Raw genomic sequence first — 27,192 nt, 5'->3', positions numbered from 1 at the left:
GGCACTCCAGTGAGCGCTGGAGAGGCAGAGCACAGAGTGGTGACTGACCGTCATTGCTTTGTGCTCATAGCAGACCCCTAGAACTGAGTGATCAGCAGTCTTTGATCACACATTTCTTGGTGTAGAGCCGGTGGAAGACAGATGCAGCATCAGATCACTGCTTCATCCACCTAGGTCAGTATGTATGTTTTTTGTTTGTTTTTTTCAAATCCTGCACTTTTCCCTTTTTAATTCTCCTAGGTACATTCGCACACCGTTTTTTAAGGAACTTGGCAGGTAGTTTGTTTCTAACATCTAGAAGATATAACCACAGTTTTTTTTTTTGTGGATAGGCGTTCTCTGTTGTTTGTTTCCCTTCAGCCTCGTGTGTGAACATGGTCAATTGTGCCATTCTACCCGGAATTCTAAATTATGGCAAGACCTGCGCTCGGGTGACATTCATCCTGAGCCTTTATATCAACCACCCATGCAATTTTGCCACGATTTTTGCACAACTAATGCACATGTAAAATCACAACTGGCTCAGGGCCAAAATTTGGTCCCTGAGCTTCTTTGCCATAACAAACATGCAAAAGGCAGCCCATTCACTTGAATGGGCTGCTCTATGCACCACACGTGGAGTTGCACTAGAATTGCCCATACAAAGTCGTAAGTGGGGACACAATTTCATGCTACACGCAGTGTGAACAGGGCCTTCATGTAGTTGCAGTCAGACTCAATGGGCTTTGTGGGACCATGCCATCTCTTCCATAACTGCTTTGTTTATCTTTCTGCTGAATTTTTTTGCTTTTGGCTGTATGTTTGGGATCACTGTCCCATTGCAGATTGAATTTAGGACTGATCAGAAGCCTCCCCGATGGCTTTGCATAATGGATAAGTATCTGCCTGTACTCTTCAACATTGAGAAGCCCAATAATGTTGAACACATCCTCAACTCCATATGCAGAAATGCAACTTCAAACCTTTAAGAGACTGCCACTGTATCCTGTAGATACTTCTCAAAGCACAACATCCATGCTCTCAGCAAACTGCCTTACAGCCAAATATGTCAAATTTGGAGTTATCAACCCTAAGCACTCGCTGCCATTTTTCTAGACATCAGTACTTTGTTTTTTTGTGCTTGGCCTTATTTTAATGTTGGAGGTATAGCTTTTTTAGCCACAAGTCTTCTATGAAGACTACTTCTGCCCTCACTTCTCCGAACTGTAGGTGGGTGTACCAGAGGCCCACTGGTTTTTGCCAAATCTTAGCTGATGATGCCACTGAATATCTGCCAAACACAAAGAAGTCGGCATGATTTGTCTTATGTGGCACCAAGTGGTCAATCTCTGCATTTTCAGTCATCAACGTTGCCTCTTTCTTTGTGTTTCTGCAGAAGACCTTTGGCAGCACATCTGGAAACCTCCATATCTTCTGCCTATCAGAGTACTTTATGATGCAGCAAGACCACCTTGTATCAGTCTTGTCAATGTGTGTGATTTTATTTTTGAACGGTCATCAACAACCTCAACTAAGTAGAGCATGTGGTTGTTTTTTTGTTTTTTTTCCTCACCTGTTTTATTACTTCAACACAGCTAGTTCTGTTTGATTTAATGTAATTGTTTTTTTGTTTTTATTGACAATTTTTATCAAGTTTCAATCATTTCAATACAAAAATATAGGACACAGCTAAAAGTAAAAAGAAGAAACGAATATCATAATAGAAAACAATAAATTTCTCTGGGTAGCACAGAGGCAACCAGCAAATATCAAATATGAGTCATAGCCTATTCACAAAAGAGGCCGTGGTACACCTCTGCAGAAGGGGAGAACATAATGCTGAAATAATTACAGTAAGAGTACCTCAGTCAAACAGCATATTAAGTAACTTTTAATTGCGTAATCTGCATATCCAGGGGGAAAAAAACACCAACCAGCTTGACTCATCGCTCTTGGGCTCTAGACAAGTTTGCATCACAAGGTAGGAGGGGAACTCATGTGATCAAGAGCGACCTATCTACAGATACCAGCATGCCCATACCGCCATATGTCGAGCCACTCGATTATCCAAAACGGGCCGACTTGAACTCCATAAGCTCCACATCTTTAATTCTAGCATAAAGATCTGGTAGTGTTGGGGGATATCGCTTTTCCCAATGAAGGGCAACTAAACACCTAGCCGCTGTTAATATATGAATGACCAATTTTTTGGCTAACCCAGGGAGATTTAGAGGGAGAAGACCCAATAAAAAAAGCCTAGGGGAGAATGTCCACTTTATACAGTCGATGGAGAAGCCCCCGGACCAAGCGACAATAAGACTGAAGCGATGGGCAATTCCAATAGATATAAAATAACATGTCTTGAAAACATCTCCAGCAGCGTTCTGAAGCTGATGGGTATATAGCATGTAGGCGAGATGGTGTCATGTACCAAAAGAAGCACACCTTATAAGTGTTCTCTTTATAAAGTGTACATATAGAACTCTTAGCTGCACAGGACCATATAGATCTCCATTGTTTAGGGGACAGTTCTCCAAGGTTTTCCTCCCATTTACGCATGTCGCTATGTTTCCCTGATGAAGCTCTGTCAGCGGAATTTAGGAGTTTATATATGTCTGAGGTCAGTCCTTCCTGTGAGGTGCCTGATAAGACTAAGCCTTCAAATGGGGAGAGCGTAGAGAACTGAAGGCTAGGGCTGAAAGTAAGGGCCTAATGCCTAATGTGAAGGTAACCAAAGAAGGCAGTACGAGGGAGGTCATGCTTAGTTCTAAGTTTGTCAAAAGATAGTAATACCCTGGCCCTGGTCACTGGGTTCACTAGGTGTCCATAGTGAGAGGTTCTTCTGCAACCATAGTAATATCATCTGGTAAGTTAGGCTATTAGGGAGCTTAGGGTTGTAGAGAGAGGCCATGACTAAGGAGGCCTCAGATTGAAGTGGGGTAACACAATTTAGTTGTCTCCTTATAGTACTTAGCAAATTCATGGTATGTAATAGGAAAGTGGAAGGAACGTCTTCATTAGTGTTCCATAATGTCAGGGCTGGCTTAGTCCTTCCTTCTCTGGGCTGGCCGCTCAGCCGTCAGCTAATTGCCAGCTCTCTTCTCTGTCCACAGTTACCAGCTGTTCCTGATGATGCTCGTCTGACCAGCCTACTTAAAGCCTTCCAGCTCACTTCACCTCTGCCTTCGCCTTGGTCACATCACTAGAAACCATCTCCTGCGGTTTGTTTAAAGACTGGCTTGCTGGCATCCCTTCTGGCTCCTTATCCTGCTTGCTGTTGCTCTACTTGGATCCCTGACTTCTGGCCTGGTTGACTACCTGATCTCGTTACTGGACTCTGGCTATGCTTGACTACGCTTTTTCTATTTACCTTTTTATTTTTATTAATAACCAAGTGTGATTTAATTGTACTTCTGTCTCAGTCTGATTCATGGTTTCTGACAGTAGGCGAAGGCCATGAATTCAGAAGATACAGTCAATCCACTTGTTGGCAATATTTTTTCCAGATTGGATGAGCAAGATCACCGCATGGATCAGTTTGCCATGGCGTTACAAACGCTCCTGAATCACACGGCTCACCTTGAAGCCTCCACGGTGGCTGCTCCAGTACAACCTGAGTCGCAGGCCGACCCTGCTGCTACGCCAGTCTCTGTACAGGCACCCACCTCGAGTATTACCTCTATAAGAGGTATGTCTGGTTCTGCTCCGCTTACCCAGCGATTTGGGGCAATTCAATGCAGAGGGCTTCTCAATCAAGTTGAGATATACTTCGAGATGCTGCCCCAGGCGTTTCCCACGGACAGAAGCAAAGTAGGTTTCGTGATATCTTTGCTTTCTGAGACAGCCTTGGCCTGGGCTAACCCTCTATGGGAGATGCAAAAACCTGTTGTCTTGAGTTACCCTCAATTTGTGGCCTCCTTTAAAAGGGTATTTGACGTTCCCACACGCTCCCGCTTCTGCTGCCAAGTGTCTCATGTCCATCAGAGTACGATAACTGTTGCCGACTACGCCATTGAATTCCATACTCTTGTAGCAGAGGTTGCTTGGAACAATGAGGCCCTCGTGGCTGCTTTTTCTCATGGTCTCTCGGATTCCATCAAGGATGAGATAGCAGCCCGAGATATACCCACTGAGCTGGAGAGCTTGATCTCGTTTGCCATCCTCATTGACTCCAGACTCAGAGAAAGACTTTCTCTTAAGGAGCGCGTGCGGAAGCCTCCTGTACGTTTGCCTCTGAGCTTTGTAGTCCCACCCATGCCTCCCTCTTCTTCCATGCCTCCTGGTACCAAGTTGGTCAGTGAAGATGAACCCATACACCTGGGCTTCATGCGTCTCTCTGCGGATGAGAGAGCCTTTAGGAGGAGGGATAGATTGTGCCTTTATTGTGGCCAGGCAGGTCACTTTTTGAAGTCTTGTCCTACCCGTTCAGGGAACGCCCGAACCTTGAGGTCCTTTCATGGACAGACCTTAGGTGGCGTTGTTTCGTCCCCAGTTATCCAGAAGGATAAGCCCCTGGTTTTGGTCACCCTTTCTTGGGCTGAGTCGTCCATCGAGATATAGGCTCTAATTGACTCTGGGGCTGCAGGCCTGTTCATTGATGCTGCATTTGCTTCGCAGCACTGGATTCTGCTGCAGCTGCGTGACATGCCATTGAGGCTCTTGATGGGAGACCTTTACAGCCTGCCCATGTGACTCATGAGACGGTTCCGTTGTCCATGGCCGTAGGGGCTCTTCACCATGAGATAATCCAATTCCAAGTTATTTCCTCACCCAGGTTTCCGCTGGTTATTGGTTATCCTTGGTTACAGAGGCACAACCCCTCTTTTGATTGGCTCCGTGCTGAGGTTCTCTCCTGGTCACCACAATGCAGTGAGACATGCTTCCTGAAGGTATCCAAGGTCCTGTGCACCTCTTCACTCCCATCCCTGCCGGAGGAGTACCGTGATTTTAGCGATGCCTTTGCCAAACTGGTAGTTTTGCCTCCACACCGGTCTTATGATTGCACAATTGACCTTCAACCTGGTGCCATACCCCCTCGTGGACGGGTTTACCCTTTGTCCATCTTGGAGGATAAGGCCATGGAGGAGTATGTTGCTGATGCACTTTCTCGAGGTTTCATCCGCAAATCCTCATCTCCTGCTGGTGCTGGTTTCTTTGTGAAAAAGAAGAGCTGTGAACTGAGACCTTGTATAGATTAGTTCCATCGTGAACAGGTTACATTACTGGGCTAAGTCTTTTCCACTGCTGGTTTTTCGATGGACCCAGAGAAACTTTTGGCAGTCCTACAGTGGCCTTGACCCGTGGGTTTACGTCCTCTACAGGGTTTCCTGGGCTTTACCAACTACTGTCGGAAGTTTATTCGTAACTTTTCATCTCTGGTCAAGCCCCTGACTGAAATGACGGTAACCCACAGAGTTGGTCTCCGGAGTCCATTAAGGCCTTTGAGACTCTCAAGGCTGCCTTTGTTTCTGCTCCTGTGTTGGCACATCCTGATCCTACGTTGCTTTTTATCATAGAAGTTGATGCTTCTGAGACTGGAGCTGGCGCCCTTCTGTCTCAACGTCCTAACTCTGAGAGCGCTATGCATCCGTGTGGCTACTTTTCCAAGAAATTGTCACCTGCTGAGTGCAATTATGAGATTGGTGACAGAGAGCTGTTGGCGATCATTTTAGCCCTGAAAGAATGGAGTCATCTCCTTGAAGGTACCACCGTGCCTATTCTTGTTCTTACTGACCATAGGAATCTTACATTCTTGTCTGAAGCTAAGCGACTCTCTCCCAGAAGGGCGCGATGGGCTCTTTTCTTGTCGAGCTTTAATTGCAGTGTTTCATTCTTGCCTGGTACTAAGAATGTAAGGGCTGATGCCTTGTCACGACAATTTTCCTCCACTTCCAAGTCTGAGTCTGTTCCGGTTCCTATGATTCCTCCTGATCGAATCTTGGCTACAGTTCGCACCAGTCTTACTTCTCCTTTGGGTGACAAAATTCTTGCTGTTCATGTCCATGCTCCTCCTGATAAACCTTGTGACCGCTGCTTTGTCCCAGAGAGTCTCCGTACTGCTGTGTTCCAGACTTACCATTCTCCCAAGGCAGCTGGCCATCCTGGGAAGAATATCAACTCATTTGGGCCATTTCCCAACAATCCTGGTGGCCTAGTCTACGGGCTGATGTTACTGCCTTCGTAGCTGCCTGTCCCGTGTGTGCTCAAAGTAAAACTCCACGACGCCTTCCAGTGGGCCGCTTACAACCCATACCCAATGGAGAGAGGCCCTGGACTCGCCTGTCTATGGATTTCATTGTGGAGTTGTCCAACTCCCAAGGCAACACTGTTATCCTTATGGTGGTTGACCGGTTCTAGAAAATGTCTCATTGTATTCCACTTAAGAAGTTGCCCACATCCAAAGAACTGGCTTCCATTTTTGCTCGAGAGATCTTTCGCTTACATGGGCTACCCAAGGTGATCGTCTCGGACGGGCAGTCAGTTTATCTCCCGGTTCTGGTGAGCCTTTTGTGCACAGTTGGGAATCCAGCTTGCATTCTCTTCTGCGTATCACCTGCAGTCTAATGGGGCCGCAGAACGAGCCAATCAGTCCTTGGAGCAATTCCAATGTTGCTATATTTCTGACCATCATATCAACTGGTCTGACCTATTACCTTGGGCAGAGTTTGCTCAAAACATTGCCTTGAATTCTGCCTCCCGATTGTCTCCATTTATGGCAAATTATGGTTTCCAACCTTGCATGTTGCCTGACTCATTTGTTCCACAGAGTATTCCTGCATTAGAGGAGCATCTCCGTGGTCTTCGTTCCACTTGGGTACAAGTCCAGGAGGCTTTGCGTCATGTTAATGATGGGTACAGACTCCATGCTGACCGCAGACGCCTGCCTGTGCCTTCCTACCAGGTTGGGGACAGGGTCTGGCTGTCATCTCGCAACCTCCGGCTTCATGTTCCTTCACTGAAGTTTGCACCTCGGTTTATTGGGCCTTTCCGTATCCTTCGCAGGATTAACCCAGTGGCTTACTCGTTGGACCTTCCTCCTAGTATGCGCATCTCAAATGTGTTTCGTGTCTCCTTATTGAAACCATTGGTCTGTAACCGATTTACCACCTCGGTGCCACGTCCTCACCCTATTCAGGTTGAGAACCATGAGGAGTATGAGGTACAATTGTTGACTCCCGTAAGTTCCGTGGACGCATACAGTACCTGGTGCATTGGAAGGGGTACGGTCCGGAGGAACACTCCTGGGTTTCATCCTCTGACGTACATGCCCCGGTCCTCCTCCGAGTTCCATAGACGGTTTCCTCTCAAGCCCATTGGCCCTCCGAGGGAGAGGGGTCATTGAGGAGGGGGTACTGTCGGGGCTGGATTAGCCCTTCCTTCTCTGGGCTGGCCGCTCAGCTGTCGGCTAATTGCCAGCTCTCTTCTCTCTCCACAGTTGCCAGCTGTTCCCGATGCTCGTCTGACCTGCCTCCGTAAAGCCTTCCAGCTCACTTCACCCCTGCCTTCGACTTGGTCACATCACTAGAAACCATCTCCTGCAGTTTGTTTAAAGACTGGCTTGCTGACATCCCTTCTGGTTCCTTATCCTGCTTGCTGTTGCTCTACTTGGTTCCCTGACTTCTGGCCTGGCTGACTACCCGATCTGGTTACTGGACTCTGGCTATGCTTGACTACGCTTTTTTTATTTACTTTTTTATTTTTATTAATAAACAAGTGTGATTTAATTGTACTTCTGTCTCACATAACAAATTATTCGGGTGGATGGGGGCTAGCCACAATTTGTCTATTTGTGTCCAGTGGTTATAGGACAGAAGGATGACCCAAGATGCTATAGCTCTTAGTTGGGCAGCATAATAGTAACAAAGGAGGTTTGGAAAAGCCAAACCCCCCTCGTTTCAAGAGGCATAAAGTATTGAGTGGGCTATACGGTGTTGTTTATAGTTCCACGTGAAATTTAAAAGATCTGTCTAGAGTTTTCTAAGCTGTACCGAGGGGATGGGCACTGGGAGGGTCATAAAGCAATACAATATTTTTTATTTCCCTTGAGAAAGTCACGTGACCTGTGATGCAACGCATTGGGAGGAGCCAGTGACGTCATCCTCCGGGTTTCACTACGCCGGGTGTGTAATGAGGAGGAAGCCTGTGAGCACTTCTGATCATTTTATAAGTGGATTTTAGCCCTTCTAAATGTGAGTGAACTAGCCCACATTGTTTTGGGGGAGTATTTAATTATACAACACTGCGCAATGATATTTATTTATGTTTGTGAGCAATTTCTTTAGAAATTAACAACAGCTGAGACAACAGCATACCTTCTGAACCATGGGAATCTACAATCCCATCGGAGTAGGGAAATATGACCTAGAGGGTATCATTGTGGCTCAGCTTTTGGATTTATTATTTGAAGGTGGTTTTGGGACTATCATTTTCTTTGGTGGTGAACACTATTGAAAATTATTTATACACGGTTGGTTGCAATTGTTCGTTTTTGTTTTTTCATTTATTTTTCACATAGGAGGAAGCACAATTAATTGTGTGTGTGTGTGTGTGTGTGTGTATATATATATATATATATATATATATATATATATATATATATATATATATATATAATATTCTTGTGGATGCAAATATTGGTGTTGTGCGATTATTATAATCAGGTTTAAGCGCACTGTTACATAATCATTCTTTACAGTTTTGTGTCACCAGAGCACGTTAAATAGTTGCAGCTGAACTAGATTCTTATATTAGTTATTAGGGTCCATATCAGTGCTTTAGTATATTTTCTGCAATATTTTGGGTAATATGGACATTTTTGACTAAGGCAATGCGTCCAAGCCAGGATATCGAGTAGTGTCTCCATTTAGACATGAGAGATCGAAATTACGTGAATAGGGGTCTAAAAAAATTGCATCGTATAAAGATTTGTATTGGGAAGTAAGTTGCACCCCTAAATACTTAATGGCATCGGCTTTCCAAGTGTAGGGAACATTTTTTGTGAAATGATGGACTTCCAAGGGAGGGATATTGATTGACAGGGCTTCTGATTTAGTAGAGTTTACTTTATATCCCGATAGGGACCCAAAATCCTCCAAGAGCTTGTGGAGATTAGGAAGGGTCACACATGGTCGCGTTAGAGTCGGGAGTATATCATGTGCAAATAATGACATTTTAAACTCTCGTCCCCTAACCAAAAATCCACTAATTTTGGGATCCTGTCTGATCTGTGCTGCCAGGAGTTCAATACACAGGCCAAAAAACAATGGAGAGAGCAGGCATCCCTGCCTAGTCCCATTCAAGAAGGGTAAGGCAGGGGTTTCCTGCAAAAGGTGTTTTGATAGATGTGGACGGAGTAGCATGTAAGTGTCTGATGCCCCTGAGCAACAGCCGCCAGAAGCCCAGATATTCAAGAGTTGAAAACATAAAAGGCCAGCTGAGCCTATCGAAGGCCTTGGCGTCTAGACTGAGCAACACCGCTTCCGTATTTCGTCTATTAATGAGGTCTATTAAATTGATGACTCTCCTGGTGTTATCTCCCACCTGATGTCCTGGGACAAAGCCCACCTGATCTTTATGGGTCAAGGAGGGAAGGACTACATTTAAGCGAATTGATAGCAATTTCGTAAAAATGTTTAAATCTGAATTTAACAGAGCTATAGGTCTGTTATTTCCACACAATGTTTATCAGGTCTTGGGTATGAGCATCAAATGCAAGGTCTACATGTCCCTCGGGATGTCATCCTTACACACATAAAACATTAAACAGGCGAGTCATATGTGGGAGTAAGGTGGGCAAGAAAGACTTGTAGTATTCATAAGGAAGACCATCTGGACCTGGGACCTTGCTATTTGGCAGGAGTCTCAGAGTTTTTGAAATCTCCTCTTCGGATATCGGAGAGAGTTGAGAGACTTTACATAATTAAAGCTGGCACAATTTTTGAAGGGCCTTTTCAACTTTATCTATGTCTATGCTCTTGAGGACCGCCCGTAGGCGAATAATTTCTCTTAGGAGACAGATGGAGGATGAAGCTGTATGTATAGATTCTAAATCCAGAAGTCTCTGTATGGTCTGCTGCCTCACTTGCCTGGTGTTCTTCCAGGCAGTTGAGATAGCTATACAGTGCCCACCTATTATCGTCTTGTGTGCCTCCCAAAGAGTTCCTGTGGAGATCTTTGGGGTACTATTCTCTATAAATTATAGTTTCAAAGCAGTTTCTAATTCCGTCCTAGCTGCAATGTCTTTCAGAAGAAGGTTATTAAGCCACCAGTGGCAGCGTTTGACCCTAGGGGCATCTAGGTTGAGCTTAAAAAGTATCAAGGCATGGTCTGACCATGACATAGGAAGGATATCTACCTTAGCAAGTGCCCACAGGGAGGAGGCGTTTATGGAAAAATAGTTTTAACCACGCGTGCGGGCGGAATGGATGGGAGTAATGGGAATATTGATGCTCTGTCGGTGAACTACTCACCAGGCATCAAACAGAGCGAACTTGCGAGAGATTATTTGGAAAGTCGTGGAGGGGCATTTTTTTTTTGTGAGAGATGTCCTGTCCGATGTTGTGGGAAAACAGGAGGATGAAGTCCTCTCACACTACTAAAGAGTGAGTAGTTCTAAATAGGCGGTTGTATACCTTAGCTACAAAGGACATCTGATTCCCGTTCAGGGCATAAATGTTAGAAAAAGTTACGTCATATTGTTGCCATTTGTCCCTAAGGATCAGAAACCGACACTGAGGATCAGAGTGGGGTGTGATTTGGCAGCCCTTTTTAATAAAAATGGCTAACCCTGCTTTCTTTTTAGTACTGGAGGCTAGGAACCCCATAGGGAAGGATCTAGAAGCGAACACCAAATGGGGGGGATGATATCCAAACCTGGAAGGTCTGGAATGGGGATGTTCAGAGTCTCACAGAAGAAGCGAATGTCCTCAGGGACCCGAAGGGTTGCCGTCTTCTTGTGCGTTTGTCAGGCTGAAGGGGAAGCCCCAGCGGTGAATGATGGTATTATTCTGTAAGGAGTGTAGGAGCAGTTGAAGAAATCTGCACTTCTGAAGGGCGATCCAGGATAAATCAGGGAATAGTCTAATTGGCGAGCCATCAACAAGAATTGGTTTAATCACCCAAGCTTTGTGCATAATGTGGTTTCAACTGAGCACCAACATGATTATATAATGTGTATAAAAAGTCCAAACACAAAATAAGTTCAGTAGGTGATTAATCAAACAATGTATCAAAGTCTTCAGGCAATGTATCAACAAATTCAGATATTGTACATAATCTTCAAATCCCCGCTGAACAGTAGGTAAATTTGACTGAAATATCTTCCACCATCACCTGTCACACATCCTACTCACCAGACTTCCATGACCCCATTACAGGTAGTCATAAAGCACATATGGGTATATTCAGCAGGAGTTGTGTACGATCCCAATGTTGATCCCAGCGTTTAACCTACCTCCAGGACACACACACACCAAAATTAATCCAGATCGTTTGAGCATATTCCCAGGAACAAAACAATTTGAAGGGAGTTGTCCAATGGTTAGTGGGAAAAAAATGAAAAAGAAATGGCTTCCATAGTGAAGTATGTCAAACAGAAACTGATAAAAACAGAAAATTCTTGCAGCTTAGAAAGCCATGTGCATGGAAATGCTGTGGTGTGTTCAAGCTGCACTTCAAAAACAGCGGAGATGACTTATCACAATCGAGCACCATTGATTGTGATACATCATCTCCGCTGTTTTTCGTGCTCAGGATCCAGCCACGCCCCCCCCCCCTCAATCTATGTTATTGTTTTTTAATCTCTCTTGAAGGTTTTCAATTAATAAATGACTATTTATTTATAAAATGATCTCTACTTTACAGAACGCGTTCCTTGACACTTTTGCACAGTACTGTCAATTTTTTTTTTAATTCTGACAAAATAAGCCTGAACGCATGCAGCTTCTCGTGTGCTGTCTCTCAAGGTAACCTATAGTGCTCTAGGAATCCTTTTTCACAATTATTTGTAACACAAAGCTGGTATACATATAGCAATGTAGCTTCATTTTAAACTCCTCCTGTAAGCCTCCAAAGGGCAGCTGTTCATGAATCTTTAGCACTTTAAATTTACACAAGAGAGTCCAGAGCTGTAAAATCCCAACTCTGCAATCACAGCACTTATACAAAGCTATTGTTAGGGGTGGGGCTGTCTCAGATACCTTTTTTATAGTTAAATGAACACCATTGTAAATATTGCACTATCAATAAGGTTATCTCCGCACCACTAATTGCAAGGCTATTAAGGGACTTTAAGGTCAATGTTTAATTTTCTTAGAATTTAAACCTACAGTGTAAAGGATTTCATGATTTCACATTCTATTTTGTAATGTTGGAGTGTTTTTATGAACAGTTTTTAATGGTACATGATTTGTGATCCTATTTTGGAGTTATTTTTAGACTTAAATTTTTTTTTATCCAAAATACCATACATGAATGTTTACATTTGAAAAGATTAACTCCCAAAAGATTTTAACATTATGTAATCCTTGTAAGATGTTGTTGTAGTCACCAGGATTGCTCTGGAATCTAACTAGGCTCTGTCAATTGATATGGGCACCACAAGATAAGCATTACTCAAATGAGGAATTCCCATCCCAAGTTAAATTTAAACATGTAACCTGGATGTGAAACAGAGTTTAATTTAACTTTTGAAGGTACAAAAGTGCTTTTTTAGACTGTTGAATGGCTTATTGTTCACACTTTGTAAATAGCTGCTTGTTAAGGTCAAGTTTAAAAGCAGTTTTACACATTGGTAAAGTACAAACTATTATGTAGTCTGTGAGTAGTGACCACATCTAACTGCTAGACAGAAACAAGAATTTGAGGAAATATGTCAATAGAAGTACTAAAAGGTATGTGTTGTTTTTTTTTTTTTCTGCAATTTTTTTAAATGGAACAAGTCTGCAAATGGAAGATGGAGGCTAACTGGTGTAAATTGTTGTAAACTGAATCCATTTTTTCTTGGCAAAAATGTGATTGAAAAGATGACGCCCATGTGAAAGGGGACTTTTGCCACGTACACACGATCAAATTGTCCAGCGTACTTAGTCCGCCGGACCGCATTTCACCGGACAATCCGATCGTGTGTGGGCTTCAGCTGACTTTTTCAGCGTAAAGTCCAGCGGACTTGGAAAGTAGTTTTGCAGACCAATCTTTCCGCCGGACTTGGGTTTCAACGGACAATACGTTCGTGAGTATGCTAGTCCGGTGGACTAAGAATGACGCATGCTCAGAAGCAAGTACGAAAAGGAAGCTATTGGCTACTGGCTATTGAACTTCCTTTTTCTAGTTCCGTCATACGTGCTGTACATCATCGCGCTAGTAATCGCCAGACTTTCCGTGTGTGGCTAAGTCCGTTCGGTAGAAAGACCGCTGGACTATCCGCCGGATTGTTTGCCGGACTAAGTACGCCGGACTTCGATCGTGTGTACGCGGCATTAGATGACTCAGCAGTTCAGTTCGTCCAGACAATATCTGCGTAATAAGTCCCCCATGATAATAACATTTCCCTGCCTTGCCACCATTTCTAATTGTGAGAGGAGATCGGTCTCCTCTTTATCCTTCAGGTTGGGGAGCCTGTAACATACACCCACTATTTCCCATTTGTTTGTTTTTTTGCCCCTTGAAGCTCCAGCCACAGGGATTCCATCTCCTTCCATGGTCCAGTTATGTCATCCCTCATATTCACTATCAAATTACTCTTGACATACATTCCCACTCTTCCCCCTCTTCTGCCTACCCTGTGTCCATTACTATATGATTTACCTGCAATGGGTGGTCAGTAAGTTGCGGTGAGCTGTGATGTGTATGATGGGGGTAATCGACACACCTAGAGAGATTGCTGGTACCACCTGGTGATATACAACCCTTTTCAAGAGGAAGATCTGGAATTGGACTTTTTTTTTGTGTGATCTATAAGGCCCCTTTCACACACGCGGAACGTATGTCCGTATTTCATCCATCCGTTTGTGGATGAAATACGGACATGCATGCATTCCTGTGGGATAGCGGGTGTCTGCTGATGAAAATCCGCAGACACCCAATATCGTCCGTCTCGGCAATGGTCCGATTCTGCGGTCCGTGTTCATCCGATCCCCCATAGAGGAGAGCGGAGATCTGACAGGGTGGTCCCTGCACAGTGTGCAGGGACCGCCCTGTCATCCGCTGGCTCAGCGGGGATAAACTGAGCGATCCCCGCTGAGCAAGCGGATCATCACGGGGCGGATCATTACAGATCCGTCCCGTGTGAAAGGGGCCTTAGAGAAGATAAATATTCACTTTTTTTTATTCTGGAATTATATATTTGTTTACTTGTTTTATATTAATGTTTTTAATATTATACACTGCAGATGGATAAATAAGATTTCGATATTTTTTTTCTGACGTTTGGGTATCGTGGTGGTCTCTAATAAAATTACTGATTATTATAAGCAGCCCATAGATTAGTCTTTTTTCTTTTTTTTTTTTTTTTTGGTTAACCAGTGGGTTGAATGAAAACAAAATGAGCTGATTCCCCATCCACACATTCAAGGCAGATGGGGGCGAATCCTCCCCGCTGAATCATTGTATTCTAACAGCAGAGAGACTTCCTCGCCATCAGAATACACTGATCGAGTGGAAAAATACTGACTTCTTCTGTATAAACCGCCTGCCCATACATGAATTAAAATTCGGCCAGTCCCTGCTGAACCAGCTGAATTTCGATCCATGTATGGCTGGCTGGCTTTAGTTTGCACATAAGGGTTGATTTACTAAAGGCAAAGAGACTGTGCACTTTGCAAATACAGTTGCAAATACAGTTGCTCTAGAGCTTGGAAAATTAAGTAAAGCTTCACTTTGCAAAGAATACTTAATCACCTGCAAGGAAAATTTTTAAAAAAACAGCATTTTTGCCTGCAATGATTGGATGATCAAAGTCAGTAGAGCTTCTGTTTATTTACTAAGCTCTGGAGCAACTGCACTAGCAGAGTGCAATTGCACTTTGCAAAGTGCACAGCCTATTTGCCTTTAATGAATCAACCCCATAGTCTGTTTGCTACCCAGATTTACAGAAGCAAATATACTGGAAAATGGCCACATAGATGTGTCTTAGTGAAAGGTAGCCAAGATGCATCTAATTCTGTTCATTTTCTGGATAAATGTTCCCTACATCCTGAAAAAAATGTCCAGTATTTTGGCATGTCATTGCAGACCTAATTTATAAAGTATTTGTAGCGCTACCTGTGTTGTACCATGTTCAGCTTTGTGATTCTGCCATTTCATTTACCTCTGCGTGTTGGAAAACAAGAGTGGGAACCTGGCTTGCTGTTTTGGGCGCAAGAGACAATTGTTTTTGGTATCCAAGGCTGATCCAAATGCATTGTATATTTCTAATATATATATAGCTAAGGTTAGTAGCTTGTCTACACACAGTAATGCATATTTTCTTTGTTTTCTAGCACATCCTTTGTCGGCCACCTCTCTGGTATATTAGTTGGCTTGTTATATACACTTGGACCCCTGCAGTGGATTCTGAATGGTGCAGGTAATAACCCCATATGCTAGTAGTACAGAGATGCTCTACTCTTCCTTCAAGATCCACAATTGAAAAGCAATAATCTGTTCTATTAAAAGCCATACCTGTGGGTTTAACAACATACTTAGGAGAATTTAATGATGTATTTGTCATTCATTACAAGCCCTCTCTAAGTAATATTAATGTTTTACTTCTCAAATAGTGAATATATATCGTATTTTTATGGTATACTCAGTGATTGGCATGATACCGTAATAATAAAAAGGACAATAAAACTGAACAGGGCTTAGAGAGCATAATGATTTTAAGTGGAGATAAATCACTGTGTCTGCAGGCAAAGTAAGCGGCACTGAAGATTTCCTTCATTCGGAAGGTGATGAGAGACATATGGCTTACAATGCTTTATCATTCTCTGTCTGCAGTATTAAACAAGCGGTACATGTAAAGAGAATTCAATACAACTGTGATCATTGTGCAGCGTACTGCAGTAATCTGGTGCTGAAGAAGATGAAAGCATTTTCTTGTCCTTAATTTCCCTTTCTATATAATGCAATGCTAAACTTCATCTTTAATATATACAGTATTCCTTGTGCCACTATTTTCACATGCATTCATTAGTTTGTATGGATTCTTTTAGGTTTCGTGCATACTAGGCATTTAAACCTGGTGCATGAGACAGGGGCATTTGAGTGCAGATGGAAAGCACAGGTGCACTATCAGCAGCCTGTAAAATGGTACAAGAGGCTGTAGGCTGCTGTGGCTGGACAGGGTTAAGCGGTACATTACTAATGTTTAGGGTAGAGTGAGCCCAGGGACAAATACTCTGAGCACAGACTGCTTGTGCTTGCTTTCTGAGCATGCATCCCTGGACACATACTGCCCTAGACTTTAGTAGAACTCTGTGCACTGTCCAGCCCTTCCCAGCCGCAGCAGCTTGCAGCCTCACACAAAGTTTTACAGGCTGGCAGAAGCAGAACTGAATGGTATGCCTCTGCCTTCCACCTGCACCTAAACTCAGGAGCTGAGTGCAGCTGAGCAAAATGCCCAGTGTGCATGAGGCTCTAGGACAGTGATGGCGAACCTTGGCACCCCAGATGTTTTGAAACTACATTTCCCATGATGCTCCACTACACTGCAGAGTGCATGAGCATCATGGGAAATGTAGTTCCAAAACATCTGGGGTGCCAAGGTTCACCATCACTGCTCTAGGAGAACCACATTTGGGTTTCAAGTGGAAATTTAAAATGTGCGAACAGGAAGGATTTTTCTGTTTCAATCGTTTTTATTGGTATTTTGAAAAATGCAGAGTAAATTAACACTGTGCAGAGCAAAAAACAATCCTTGCATACTCTGAATAAACAAGAACTGGTACAAAAAAAATGAGGGGAGGAGAGTAGGAAATCGCCGGGGGAAGAACTTGGTAAATTGGTTAGGTCTTTAGTAAGGCCACGGTGGAACATATGGGCTTCAACAGAAAAAGACGAGAAAGATAAGCTTTGGGTTATGAACATAGTACATTACGAAGACATTAATATCCCTGAGAGGTAGCCATGAGGATTATTGCCCTGTATATCAAAATAAGAATCAATGAGGGTAGGAAGATCCTGAGGTTGAGACCTTACTAAAATATAATCACTGTAAGTAGGCCCTCAAAAATAGAGGGTTCCAGTCCAGTGACCACATCTCTCTAAAAAATCTTTGACTCCCCCCCCCGTTTCCCCTGTTGGGGGCTCCAATCCCTCATTATAACAAAAAAATAAGTTTGAATAGGAAAAGAGAAGAGAAGAAAGGGGGGAGCAGTTACAACATAATTCCTAGATCCGTTCAGGGGAACAATATAAATTGTAAATAAAGAAAGGAAAGAAGTTAGTCTGTCTGGGGATCCTCCAGTCACTATCGGCTTCGGTCTCCTGGGACCTGCAAATAATCCAGCCATGGAGACCAAATTTTGTCAAAGGTTGGTTGTTTATCTCGTAAGATACTCGCTACCTTTTCATTCAACATGATCCACATAAGTTTCCGTTTCATCAAGGCCATGTCTATGACAGAGCTTTTCCATGCTGTGGCTATAGCGATTTTAGCCACTAAGAACATAAAATAAATTCGGGTCTGGGTATGCCGAGGGATATTTTCAACAGGCTTATTTATTAAGGATACACTTGCTTCTTTAGGGATATTGACCATCGTGACTGAGAAAATAAGTGAGTGAACCCTTATCCAAAAATGGCTAAGGCTAACCTTAGGGCATGCCCACCACATATGCAATGGTGTGCCTATTTGACCACAACCCCTGAAGCCCCCTTGACCACAACCCCCTTGATTTACTAAGGGAAAATAGACTGTTTGCTTTGCGAAGTTGTACTTTGCAAGTTCATTTTTCCCAGAGTTTAGTAAATACAAAACACTGCATGTATGCGCAGCAAAAACGCCCTCTGGGACTTTAGGGCAGTTCAAAGTGATTGTAAAGTCTCGTTAAAATAAGGAACATGTTATACATACCTCCTCTGTGCAGTTGGTTTTGCACATAGCAGCCTGGATCCTCCTCTTCTCAGGTCCCTCTTCGCTGCTCCTGGCCCCTCCCTCCTGTTGAATGCCCCCCACAGCAAGCAGCTTGCTATGAGGGCACCCGAGCCGTGTCACAGTTCCGTGTATTCATTCAGACAATGAGCCCTGACCCGCCCCCTCTCCCTTGATTGGCTAAATGACATTGACAGCTGCAGGAGCCAATAGCGCCGCTGCTGTGTCTCAGCCAATCAGGAGGAGAGTCCCGGATGGCTAAGACACTCGTGGACATCGCTGGAGATAGATGGGGCAAGTATTTAGGGTGTGTTGGGTTGGCTGCTGCACACAGGTTTATCTTAATGCATTAAGATAAAAAACCTTCTGCCTTTACAACTCCTTTAAGAGTCAGAGTAAATAAAGTTTTTAAAAGACTGCCGCTAATTTATTTATATACAATAGTAAAATGGACAGAGGTCCATAAAAAAAAAACATAGCATACAAGAATACAAAGAGTTTTGTGAATGAGCTGAAACTCTGCTGACTTCTATCATCTAATCATCTGTAAGCAAAAATGCTGTTATTTCATTTTCCTTGCATGTGATTGGGTATTCTGTGAAAAGCGTATTTCACCACGTTCACAGAGTTTTGATGAAAATCCCCTTGCAAATTGCAACTTGCAATGTGAACAGCCTATGTGCCCTAATAAATCAACCCATATGTCTCTTCTGCAATAAAGGATTCTTCTTATTATATTCTTGTTCACAATCTTCTTTGCAATGTACACTGAACTGTGCATGCGCAGCTCATGGTACAATTTGGAATTTTCTGGGATGAACAAACTCCCACATATGCATGGAAGTTACATCATCCAATTAAGATGACCAAAGATGGCTGAACCTGGAAGAAGACTGGGCAATGTTGTCAACGCTGGTGAGGGAGCTCGCAGACATTGCATTGCTGGAGGGGAGATGCGTATAGTTCCATTTAAAGTAAGATTCTGAATACTCATTCTAAAATATTGAAATTGCACATGATTTTTAAATAAGATTTAAATTTTCCCTCATTTTACTTTTCTTCCTTTTTGGGCTTCACACTTTACCTTGAGGATAATGGATCAGTAATAGTCTAAGGCTGGATTATACCATTGCATTGTAGTAATGAAGTTAGTTTTAGTTTATTTCAAACGTGAAAAAAAACATACTAAATAAAAGAAGTAATTCCATAGTAGACCATCACAAAACTATTTACAAGAGAAGACAAAAAAAAAAATATAAAAAACTATTTAGTTTACATATCCAAAAAGGAGTGAGAAGAAGTACAAACTTATCTAATCCTATCCCTCCTCCATAAGTAATAATAAATTATTCAATGTCGCATTGCTATAGTCATACAATATTTATTTAATTAACAATTCAAATAGATTATTTATAATTGGTATATTCTAACTACACAATCATACATATACAGTATATGCATACATACATACATGCATATACACACACCCAAACAAAACAATAATAAAAAAATAAAATAAAATAAATAAAAATCGATAACAATATTAATAAAAAAAACAATAAACAGACAATAATAGTTCAAACACCTTCATTTGTATTCCTCTTTTTAAACTGGTTTACCCCTTACATTTCTTGAGCTCCACATTGAAGCTCCACAGTTTCACTGCATAAATAGTCTTAAAATTTAAATATTCCCTTTAGATTATAACTCGCCTCCCTTGCAATGAATACTTTTAATATATTTCCTTGTAATAAATCGTTTTTTATTTTTAAATATTATTTGTGCAGTCTGTAATTGCACCATGTCCTTGCATTTTAGGAGTTTTAACTTTAAGAACAAGGAGTTTGCATGATCCCTATATCCTGCTCCATAAATAATCAGTATTTCTTTTGCCATATGATCAATGGATATATTCTAGTTATGCAATTATTGCCCCAAACCTCTGCACAATAATTAGGATATGGAAGAACTACTGAACACTATAACATACAGAGTGATTTATAATCCAGAACACGTCTTACTTTATTTAAAACTGCTATACTTTTGGATACTTTGGACTGCACATGCTTAATATGTGATGTTCAACAGATTTGATCATCTGTTATCACCCTGAGAAATCTAATTTCATTAACTCTGTCAATATCAACCATTTGAATATCTATTTATGTGTTACTTCTGCAGTTCCCAAAAGGTATTACTCTTGTTTTGTTCAGGTTTAATCATTTATTTCTATCAAACCGGAATTTCAATTTACTCAATTGTATATTAATCGCCTGTATTAGAGACTGCAAATCACTGCCCAAACAAAAAATATTAGTATCATCAGCAAATAACACCATCTTTAATACTTTTGACACCATACATAAATCATTGATCTAAAAATTAGCAATTTAGGGCCCAACACTGACCCCTGGGGGATGCCACAAGTAATTTCTGAACATGATGAACAATAATCACCCAATCTGATAAACTGCCTCCTGTTAGTCAAATAACTCATCACCCAGTCTAACACTTTACCCCTAAAACCATAATGTTCTAGTTTACTAAATGTCATAATAAATGTCATAATGTCTAGTTTACTAAATGTCATGGTTTATTGTGTCAAATGCTTTTTTATAAATTTATGAATATCCCAACTATATATTGTTTCTGGTCTATTGAATTTGTCATTTTTAATCTATTAATGCCAGTGATGTTGTTCTGGTAATGTAAGTAATGTGCATTGATACCATTCATTGCCATGCGTTTTTAATGACCTTCCTTGCACCCTTACAACAAAAAAAGTGCAGGAACAATTTTCTGTCCACTTTGGTGCATTTCCAGCCCATTCTAAATGAATAGACTACCCTAACAAAATGCATGTTAACATGCAACATAACAGGTTTCAATGGGCCTTTACAGTTCCTCCCATGTCTACTACCTCACCTCACACATTGAGCATGCAGAGTAGTTAAATTACAGGACCAGGAAGGAAGGATTTGTTTGACATTACTCACTATTTCTAAATTAACAATAAGTTCCATTTTCTTGTATTTTGTGGTGAAATTGATGAAACAAGGAAGAAGGAAATGTTTTACCTTACTGCTTTTTTATTTTTTTATTTTTTTCACCTAGCTGTCCAAACTCTCCTGACCATATAAACAGGAGACGTGACCCATCTGATCCACCAATGAGCAGCTCGGTGGTATTGTATTCAAGTTGGCTATGTATGCAGCAGGCTACAGAAAATGTAAAGAACTCTAGAGCTTAGTATGTACACTAAGTAGGTACCACATAAGACTGGTGCTATAAACCCTATTAATGTTAACATAGAACAGCTTTATAAAGTCAAATCTTTGGAGTATGACATTTATTGTGTTTTAAATCTTTCACAGCCACAGTCCTAAGTATTTCAGCAGCAGTAGTAACTGGCTATAAACAAGCTCACACTTGCAATAGCAGCCCTGAGTTTGTTTACATTTTCTCTGTAAATGCGATTTGTCACTTTACATTATTTCTGTCAGTGTACTTTTCAGTGAACATTTCCTGGTTCTCCTGGATTGTCAGGATAGAGAGAGCAGGGAGATCTCCTTTGTGTAATGAGCTTAGAATCGCTCAGTTCCCCAGCTGGACCAGGTCAACCGCAGATTGGTGACTTTCTGTCCTTGATATTCTTGGCCTTGGTGCAGGAAAGGCATTATGGTCTCAATAAAGAGAACCAATTACCTTCGTAACACTATCACGCTTGTCAGCATCTTTGTCAAAATAAGTAAAAACGTGTTTAAAAAATAAAATATAATATATAAATCAAAATGACAAAAACATTTTTAAAAGCCCCCCCTGTACCCACGCATATGCGTACAGAATTGCAAAGGGCATGCACATGTAGGTAAAGGATAACTGCGCAACACATGTTGAGCATCCCCACACATGGTGGAATAGAAATAATTTTAGGGATATCCTTTTATGATTAACCACAAACTGATGAGCTGTAAAGACTTTTAAAAGAACTCATATTGACAAATATGTTTATCATAATATCTTCCTATTTTGCGGTAGCACAACTTTTTTGAGGCTTGACATATTTGGTGTCAATTTACTACAAACAGTCTCATCTTTTGTATTTTACAGAAAGATTAGAGATTTATATTCTGTTTGTATGCACCAAAAGTAAGTTAGTTTGTCTCTGAAAATTTTGATTTGATAAACAATTATGCAATTCTTGTACAACACAAAAACATTTAAACTACCAGCCTTTAATTCTAAAGGTCCAAAATGTGCATTTTTTTTGATGTGCGTAAAAAGGGTTAATGCAATAATATTTTCCTTTTTTTAGGATCCCTTTTCACTGAACGCAATCAACCAAGACGTCAAAGATTCAACAATTCTGGTAGGCTGTCTCTGTATACTATATACACACTAATAATAAAACCCTTCAACTTGAATCAAAGCCAAATGGCTTAATAAACAAGTGGATACATAAACGGTAACCATTTTACCTGACCAAACCCCCACCCATCTAGTGGCCAGAGCACTGCTACAAAGATGGTGGAGGGTGGATCATTCATGAATACATTCATTTGTATTTTATGCTGAATTTAGTTAGGGGCAGTATTGGTAATTTATGGTACCTACACTAAAATTTTGTTTTTAGATTTAGGTTTCATTACGGAGTACTTAGGGCGAACATCACAGCAAATGAATGTTACATACTTGTGTATACCATTAAACAAACTCCCAATTTTGCACTTTGTTGTTGACCCACTCTACTAAAGATCTGGAGTTGTCTATATCTGGACAGGAGGTAAAAGGAAACCTTCATAGGGATATGGGTGTCAGTAAAAACATAAAAAGAAAGAGGGTGTGATCCTTTGCATTAAATCCTGCACACCTGGGTCCATGGACATGCATGTTGCAGCTTCTCTTGTGCAGCCCGACATCTGATGGTTTTTAGGTAATGGAGAATGCTGTGTATTGATTGGGGGGGAGGGGGGTGGAATAGTGCAGGAGGATTGATATGTATTGAAGGGGGGGTGGGATTGGTTCAGAGGAAAACTATGTATTGAATAGGGGGGGGGGGGTTAAACTGGAATCAGGTGGAGGAAACCTCTGTACTTGGGGGAACTTGGATGTAGTCAACACACCCGTGAACCCTGCACTCTGTAATGCACCCCTCAACCCAGCCCTCAGTATTTAACGCACCCCTCAACCCAGCCCTCGGTATTTAACACACCCCTCAACCCCACACTCTGTATGAAATGCACCCCTCATCCCTGCGCTCTGTATATAATGCACCCCTCATCCCTGCGCTCTGTATGTAACACACCCTATCAACCCTGCACTCTGTATGTAACGCATACCTCAACCATGCACTCTGTATGTAACGCACCCATCAACCCCACACTCTGTATGTAACACACCTCAACGCCGCACTCTGTATGTAACGCACCCCTCAACCCCGCACTCTGTATGTAAAGTACCAGTCAACCCCGCACTCTGTATGTAATGCACCCCTCATCCCTGCACTCTATATGTAATGCACCAGTCAACCCTGCACTCTGTAACCTTCATAGTTGTGTTCTCTGCACTGCTCATTGCTAATAGCAAGTTCTAGGAGTTTTCGGTCTATTGGTGGTCCTCTCACCTTCCCTTCTATGGTGTGCAGGAACAACCAATCAGCAAGCAGAAATGATGTGCTGTAACCTAGCAACTAATCTGCTACAGTAAACTGATTTTAAGGGGGGGGGGCTGGGGATCCCCGCGCTGTGCACCCTCGCAGGCGGCTTATCCTGCTGAACATCATATGACACCTAGTCAGGATAACCGAACCACCCTGCATCTGTCATTTTGCATACGGTGGGCAGGAAGTTGTTAAAATTGTTACTTGATTGCCATTCTTTTTCTTGATTGACTTTTCTCCATATATTTGTAAATTCTCCTCAATCTCAAGAAATAGGATTTGCAATGCTGCTTAATGAACGCTGATATAAGCTGTTAACTTTATAGAGTTCCCTGTTGTTTTTCATAGCCACACCTGACCATAATCACTATAAGCACTTGGCACAACAGAGGAGTGAGGCATTTTAAGCCCAACTAGTTTTGGAGAACAGTGTGCATTGACATATGTTTTATCCTGCATCTGGGCATGCTATCTGTGGATCTCTCATGAAGTTTCTTTGGTTTCCTGTTGCATGGATCCTGGTTTAAGCCTAGTTATGCCTAGTTAATACATTTGTAATTACTAGAAAAGTAATTAACCATAAAAACTAAACTGTGTATGTTGCTCAAATAGGGTATGCTAGATATCCACAGTATGAGCACCAAAGAAACCGCTCAGAGGACCCCTACAATATGTACACAGGAGGGCTCGGTGAAGATGAACAGCTGCAACAAGCCTTGCAGGAAAGTCTTAATGAAACTGGTAAGAATGCTACAACTGCTAATTTAAATCAGTTGTGAAAATAATGTGTTAAGCAGTGAATGTCTGAAAATTGCAAGGAAGGAACTTGTTACTGAATATAGATGTAAAATATGCAGAGAGATTGAGGGGTTTTACCTGATTAATAACCCTTTCCTCCATCACAATGTTTAAATAGATCATGGGAATGTTTTCTAAAAACTGAAAATTTAAATTAAATAGAAAATGGAGGCATTGCTAGCAACCAATCATATGTCAGCATTGGAAAAAAAGGATTGCTGTGCTCCTGGATTTCTTGGTTATGACTAGAATATAATAACTTGCTCTAAATTTCCGTGTTTAGGAAATGTATAACTCTAGTAACTTTTGCCACAAAAACATATACTTATATTATAAATAATAGGTATATAATAATAAAAGTGGCCATACATGAATAATACTAGTGTGAATAGAAGCCTGAATGACCGCGTGCACTAAATGTAAAAATTGAAGGGTAATGATAATGTGAAATCATGTAAGTGGCAAAGCATGGCAAGAGGCCTGCAATGATAAATAGATTAATAAATATTACTTCTAAGGTGTTAAGAAGGGTCTGACCGTCCAAGAGGGATATGAAGTGATTTTTTCCAGATCAACCTTCATCCCAATGATTATATAGGGTCCATGATTATGAGAGTACTCCGAAACAAGCCGCAGGTGCTGGTGACCCCCACCCCCTTACCTGACAGACCGAGGGAGGCTATGGCTGCCATACAGGCACGCCTCATGTGGCTCCCTCTGCGTCCAAAAAGGCAGAAGTCCCCGACAACTGTTGTCACTTCGGCCGTAAGCACATGATGTCACTCACATGCGCAGATTACCATGTGTGCGCGCACGGCAGGAGACGTCCGGAAGTGATCAGGGATGCCACTGGCAAGGAGATCGCTCACACAGGCAGCCCAGGGAAATGCTCGGCCACCTCTAGTGAGGCAAAATGGGAACGCAGATGTCTATGCTCCCCACCCTGCCGGGAAGATGCACAGTGAAGAAACAGTCAATCAAGATTTGAGTTATTGTTCAAACATAAAGTGAGAAATTACTCCAGTACCAGGATAATCATGCGCTTTTCTAGACAACGCGAGGCAACACAAAAAAATATTCTGCAAACATTGGACTATACTTACGGATGACACCAAAGTTAACACCTTAAAATGTGGTAATCCGCGTGTGATGTCACCTGTTTATGGCGGAAGCGACGACAGTGTTCGGGGACTTCTGCCTTTGGGAGTCTGCTTGTGGTGGCCATCTGTGTTATAAGACAACGTTGTCTACGTTTACTGTATGTGGTGGTGTGTCATTTATACATATATTAGTTACTAGTGTTTATGTGGATTTTTTTCAATAAAGAATTATTTATATTTTTGATAATACCGGCTGTTCCTCTCTGAAGAATCACTTGAGAATTTTCCTTCTCCCCCTCTTTTTGTGTGTTAAATTTGGTGTTATCGCTCTCACTCTCTCATACTGGTCACTGGAAGTTCAACATGGCAAACTCTCTGAGGATCTGAAAAAACAATTGTTGCTTTGCATAAAGATGACCTAAGCTATAAGAAGATTGCCAAGAACCTGAAACTAAACTGCAGCATGGTGGCCAATACCATCCAGCGGTTTAAAAGGACAGGTTCCACTCAAAAAAAGCCTCGCCTTGGTCGACCAAAGAAGTTGAGTGCGCGTGCTCAGCGTCATATCCAGAAGTTGTCTTTGGGAAATAGATGTATGAGTGCTGCCAGCATTGCTGCAAAGGTTGAAGGGGTGAGGAGTCAGCCTGTCAGTGCTCAGACCATACGTCACACACTGCATCAAATTGGTCTGCATGGCTGTTGTCCCAGAAGGAAGCTTCTTCTAAAGATGATGCACAGGAAAGCCTGCAAACAGTTTGCTGAAGACGAGCAGACTAAGGACATGGATTACTTTTACCATTTCCTTTGGTCTGTTGAGACCAAGATTAACTTATTTGGTTCAGCTGGTGTCAAGCATGTGTGGTGGCAACCAGGTGAGGAGTACAAAGTCAAGTGTGTTTTGCCTACAGTCAAGTATGGTGGTTGGAGTGTCATGGTCTGGGGCTGCATAAGTGCTGCTGGCACTGGGGAGCTACAGTTCATTGAGGGAACCATGAATGTCAACATGTACTGTGACATACTGAAGCCGAGCATGATCTCCCTTCGGAGACTGGGCCGCAGGGCAGTATTCCAACATAACTACCCCAAACACACCTCCAAGACTACCAATGCCTTGCTATGTGATGGACTGGCCAAGCATGTCTCCAGACCTAAACCCTATTGAGCATCTGTGGGACATCCTCCAACGGAAGGTGGAGGAGAAAAGGTCTCTAACATCCACCAGCTCTGTGATGTCATCATGGAGGAGCGGAAGAGGACTCTGGTGGCAACCTGTGAAGCTCTGGTGAACTCCATGCCCAAGAAGGTTAAGACAGAGTCGGAAAATAATGGTGGCCACACAAAATATTGACACTTTGGGGCCATTCATTTAAACAAGCTGTACACTCACTACTTTACATTGTAGCAAAGTGTAATTTCTTCTGTGTTGTCACATGAAAAGATATAATAAAATATTTACTGTAAATGTTATTAAATTTATCATTTAAAAAAAAAAAAGTTCTACTACAGTGATCAGCAACTTATAATGGCACTGCGATAGTTCGGCGGGAAATCTGACACTAACAGACGCTGGGAGGAGCTGACTAACT

At 42.0% G+C, this 27,192-nt stretch overlaps 1 protein-coding gene across 3 annotated transcripts in view; it reads left to right on the top strand.

Moving 5' to 3' along the window:
* The window catches only part of RHBDD1 (rhomboid domain containing 1), a 154,400-nt gene that overhangs the window by 87,001 nt on the left and 40,207 nt on the right, over positions 1-27,192 (top strand). For all 3 annotated transcript variants that reach the window (XM_077488195.1, XM_077488197.1, XM_077488196.1), the window contains 3 exons: positions 15,456-15,541; positions 22,365-22,418; positions 24,321-24,449. In XM_077488195.1, coding sequence (XP_077344321.1) covers positions 15,456-15,541; positions 22,365-22,418; positions 24,321-24,449 — 269 coding nt within the window. The remainder of the gene's footprint in view (positions 1-15,455; positions 15,542-22,364; positions 22,419-24,320; positions 24,450-27,192) is intronic.

The sequence above is a fragment of the Lithobates pipiens genome, unplaced genomic scaffold (genome assembly GCF_037356315.1).
Source record: "Lithobates pipiens isolate NorthernLeopardFrog02 unplaced genomic scaffold, aLitPip1_a1.2 Scaffold_18, whole genome shotgun sequence".
NCBI lineage: Eukaryota > Metazoa > Chordata > Amphibia > Anura > Ranidae > Lithobates > Lithobates pipiens.
This window is presented reverse-complemented; position numbering and strand designations above follow the sequence as displayed.